The 5,125-nt window shown below is 29.8% G+C and overlaps 1 protein-coding gene across 8 annotated transcripts in view; it reads right to left on the bottom strand.

Moving 5' to 3' along the window:
* LOC106458459 (polypyrimidine tract-binding protein 1-like) overlaps positions 1 to 5,125 on the bottom strand; it is an 85,802-nt gene that overhangs the window by 17,561 nt on the left and 63,116 nt on the right. For 7 of the 8 annotated variants that reach the window (XM_013917975.2, XM_013917976.2, XM_022384663.1 and 4 more), the window contains 3 exons: positions 3,104 to 3,266; positions 2,281 to 2,364; positions 1,129 to 1,256 (listed from right to left, as the gene is read on the bottom strand). In XM_013917975.2, coding sequence (XP_013773429.1) covers positions 1,129 to 1,256; positions 2,281 to 2,364; positions 3,104 to 3,266 — 375 coding nt within the window. The remainder of the gene's footprint in view (positions 1 to 1,128; positions 1,257 to 2,280; positions 2,365 to 3,103; positions 3,267 to 5,125) is intronic. The other variant, XM_022384665.1, reaches the window with a different exon arrangement.

The raw sequence follows: 5,125 nt of genomic DNA on the forward strand, positions 1-5,125 counted from the left end.
ACAAGAACGTCGAATCTGAATCACTTGAAAAAAACACGGGGGTGCTTAACTTTTTTCCAGGTGTATAGAATCCTTTTGTATATAACAGAAAGGTTGATAATGATATAGTTTTTGAGAAAACACTGATGATCTTTTATTAACACTATCCATTAAACAGTTATTGACAACAACCTTAGTGAACGTTAGTGAAAACGTTCAGACAAGAACAATGAGATGAGCTCTTTGAAGGAGTTGAACTTCATCAAACCTATCTACTTTCACAAGTGATAATATGTATGTATATTAAATACTTTCACCAGAAAAGTATGAGTTATGCTTTATAGAAGTTTCTGAAGATTATGAAATCATTATGGAAGTTAAGAAGAAGAAGACTGGAAGTACACAAACATTCTGCAAACAAATATGTACATATAAAGTTTCTGGATTAATAACAAGAATGTATATTTGTAAGATTTGAGTATTCAGAGCCAGTACTACCGAAAATTTTTTACATAAAACGATTGTCAGTTAACTTAATATATGTAAATGAGTACACCCCTTAAATAAAATTTAAAAAAGTTATTTCTAAATCATTTTGTATAATATAGTACTATAGATGCAAGAGTCACAATTAAACATGAACTACTAACACATTAACTCACGTTACAAGCTTATGCTGCATAATTTTTCTTGATATTCATTCATCAAAAGGAAAAATTAGGTGTATGCGTGTGCGTACAAGAACCATTATTACCTACGTACTACATGATTTATAACTTATAAAATGTTCCCCAAATTTTATGTTCCAAAAACAATTAAGCCACCCTTTTTCTTTCCAACTTATTTTTAAAAATTGGACGATTTACAATATTTCATATATGATCATTTTAACATGCTAATTATACAAAATACTATACAGTATTCATTTAGCCTTCTCAACATGAAATTAGCATTGTATTGAACTACTTACATCGTATCATAACACAAGTGTCATTAGTTTTCAAACTATTCTGATGTAGTTTATTAATCCAATTCATTCAGTTAAATGGAAACCTAGTGTTATAAATGTAGGTTATTGTCAGTGTTAGCCATCTTCAGAGAGCACATTCCATTTATAGACTAAAAATTACAAACACAACCATCACATACCTCTTCATTGAGATTGCTGACCAACAGAACACACCCTCCAAATGACTGCTGACTAGGAAGCCTAACACCACCTAGGCCTAAGGTCGCACTGGTAGCATGAGATAGGGCAAATGCCCCTAAAGGAAAGCCTTGAGTTAAGAAAAGAAACAAACAAAAAACACTAGTATATCCAAGTAATGATGGTCCAGTGAAAAAATAAAATGTGAAATTGTTAAATATTTTGATGAAATATTAGAGAAATATTATTTTGTCAGTTATTAAAGTCACACGTAAAAATGTGGAAATCGTACACACGCTATTTTCACATGTATATTACTATGCCAATGATAATGTAAATTTTGCAGGGACTGTATCACAATGGTTTTTGCATCTACTTAAATGTAAAAATTAAAGTATTGTTGTAATACTTTGTAACACAAAACAAACATAATAGTAAAAAGTTCTGCCATGTTTCAGGCAGATACATGACAAAACTCACTGAATTGATCACATTTGGTATTGGTGCTTAATTTAAGCAAATTTATCCACAATTTAACTGTAAAACTCCTTTGTTTACCAAACAGAACTAGATTTGTACCACTTTATTCAAGAAAAAAATAAAAATAAAATAGCTCCCTCTAAAAGTATAACAAATAAACATGCTTAGATATAAAAAGATATATCATTTCATAAAATAAAATTTTGATGTTAGAAACTAAGATATTTCAATATGTGACACACAAATACTGTTTATTGTGCACACATATGTGAACAACAGAGAGAACTATTTTCTTTTATGTTGCAATAGGCATTCCTTTTTTATTATTCTAATCTATAATGCCAACAAAACTCAATTTATGTTCTAGGACTAGACACGGGAATACCTTCACTTTCAAATTACTCTCAGGTATGCTATCTAGTATGAATATTTAACTACAAATACTCATCTGTGCACCACAGACAAGAGTAATGAACAAATAAAACAGATGAAATTGCAAAAGTAAGAAAACAACCATACTTTAAAGTAATAAAAATTATAAAAATACACAAAGGTTTAAAATTTTTTACATACTTTTAAAGAAAAACAAAAAAACAACAACAATTAGTTAGTAAATCATTTGATATATACACTAAGCAGACAGTTATGGAAAACAAAAATGGCAAACAGCATACCTCCAGCAGCACTATAGGCAGCTGTTAGTGGCGATCCAAGGCTGGGCAGACCTGTGAAAGGGGATCCCATCATGCCCATAGCACCTTGTTCAGGATAACAAACCGTACATTCATATATAAGCAAGATGCAACTAAATCTTTTTGTTGTTTTCAGTTGTTGAATAAAACCTATAAACTATTTCATGCAAAAAAACCTTGTATTTTAATTATAATATTTTATGAAAAATAAAGACTTTTCATTGCTGGGTAAATGACAGGAACAGAAAAAAAAATTCTACTGGTAAAATAAAACCAACTATTTAAAACTATAAGAAAAATAGAATTTTGTGTTTGTCTTAAGTGCAAATCTACACAATGGACTACACTGTTAACTTTAGGGGGAAGTTACAACACAAGAGGTTCATACACATAATGAATTTATTAACAAAAACAAAATTAGTCACAAAAAAAAGTTACACAACTGAAAATCACATACTGGAATGGAAAAACTAATCAACAAACACCTAAAAGGATCTTATCATATCAATAGCACCATACTAATTCACTCATTTTTTTAACTCCAATTTTTATCTGCAGCTAGAAACAGAAAGTGACAAAACCATTTAGAGTTTAAACAGGCAATGTAATTACAAAGCATTTACTCACTAATGAAACAATCAATAAGTCAACTTCATGGCAGTAACATGCAATTTACTATATAGGTGTACTATGTTCACACAAGATGACCCAATTTTTTCACAAAAACAAAGAAAGAAAAATGATCATTGTTTTAGAAGATCAATATTTGTTTTTCATCACAAACACATATGTAACTCATTCTCACCTCCAATCCCAAGACTGTCTAATCCCTGATCTCCTGTGGGTAAAGTAGGATTGGTAAAATCTCTGCTCTTGTCATTGTTGTATTTCACATTCAAATTTGTCAACTTGGAATAATCTATTCTTAACGTGCAACAAGAATTGTAGATGTTCTGCCCATCCAACGACTGTAGGATACAGAAATGTATTAAATTTAATTGTAAACATTTTTTGCTAAATGCACTTTAATTTACTTTTAAATAGAAAACTATGATAACTGACATGTTTCACTACTTGAAATTGACTCAATGAAATACAGAGCACACCTATTTTTTATCTCTATCTTGAGGACCTCATATGTATAACTAGTGCCATCATTTAAAATTCAAAGAATCTGATTCAAATTATTCAAAAAAGAAGTTGTGATTTTAAGACCTAAGTTAGAAATTTCTCATTATTTCACACTTGCACAATTTATCCTGGATCTACATTTCATGAAATACTGAAGTATGTATACTCAATATTCTTAAAGAATAACTGGCAAAATTAGTGACTAAAAGTCAGTAAGATTTGGTTTTCAAGTAGTATTTACTTGAAATACATAGAAAAATGGAATTTTTTTACATCCATTTCATGTCAATGGGGTCAACAGAAACAAGATGGCCAACATTTAGATTCTGTCCAAAGAGTGCTATTGTGTGTATGCTGGTTTGTTTGACCACTTTGACTATAAGAGAATTTTATGTAAATTATTATTCTATTTGTATATTTTGACTTTTTTATCAAATTTATGTCTGGCAAAAAATGGATGGTCTAATATAAAAAAAAATTAAAAAAATTGGACCATTTACCATAAACTCAAATCCATAGTTTTGAGTGTTCAAGCTAGTTTTTAACAGAAAAACATCTTCACACAGTACTTCATGACATATCAAAATATCTAAGCAATCCAAGTTAAAATGGGATTTAAATAAGAGGTTTCAAGGTCAAGAAACCTATATGAGCACAATGAGACAAATAATCGAATACTGTGAATATTTTGTACTGTTGTAAGAGGGGAGTTCTGACATTTAAGTTTTTGCATGTATAATAATTTGTTTTATTATTGTTACAAGTTCTATAATGCTTTCACTTCACTTCATCTGGGGATACAGAATTACTAGTCTAATATAAAGAGGGTTTGAGTAAGAAATAATGGCAAGAGAAATAACTCCACTACAGTGTTATCAGGATACGTTCTGTACAACATACTAAAAATATGTTGTACTCCAAGTTGACTTTGGGAATTATATGGATCATAGATCAATGTGCATTGGTCACATGGCAAAAATCAACAAGAATGATATTCTGACTGATATATTTCAATAATTCAATGATGCACTGTCATTAAAGTTTTGTTTTTACCAATATAATCCAGCAATTAAAGGCTTAAGATTGTTTTTCTATATTTTAGTTTATAAGTTGAAGATGTTTAACAACATACTAAAGATTAGACAAAATTGGATCAATGAAAAAGAGGTTTTATGGGTAGTCAACTATTTGGGATGTACAAAATCCCTTGACTTTTACAGACCACAGGTCAGTAAGTACTAGTCATGTAACAGAAAGTTATGTTTTTGGAATCAGAATTACCTATGTTTTTGAATGAGACAACTAATTATCGCATCGCTCTAATAAGAGATAATATATTTACCATTTATCAGTGATAAAATATAACTATGCAATTTCAGAATAAGGCAGAAATCAGGATCTGTAGATTATAATTGAAATTTTAGTATTTAATTTTTTAATTAAAAAGTAAACATTAAAAAACACTTAAATATCGATTTTTGTGTGTCACATGGTATGTTGAATGCAGCACTGGTTCAAATTAGATACTTGTGATGTCAAAATACAAAGTCTATAGTTTTGTACGAATTAAGAACTCAAATTACCGAGACTGACAAGCTAGAATATAAAATAAGAACCTCCTATCTTTTCTATTTGCTGAGATATCCCTCATGTACTGAATCAAACACAGTGGCACCCCGCTCAACTCTTTCCATTT

This window comes from Limulus polyphemus, unplaced genomic scaffold, assembly GCF_000517525.1.
Source record: "Limulus polyphemus unplaced genomic scaffold, Limulus_polyphemus-2.1.2 Scaffold466, whole genome shotgun sequence".
NCBI lineage: Eukaryota > Metazoa > Arthropoda > Merostomata > Xiphosura > Limulidae > Limulus > Limulus polyphemus.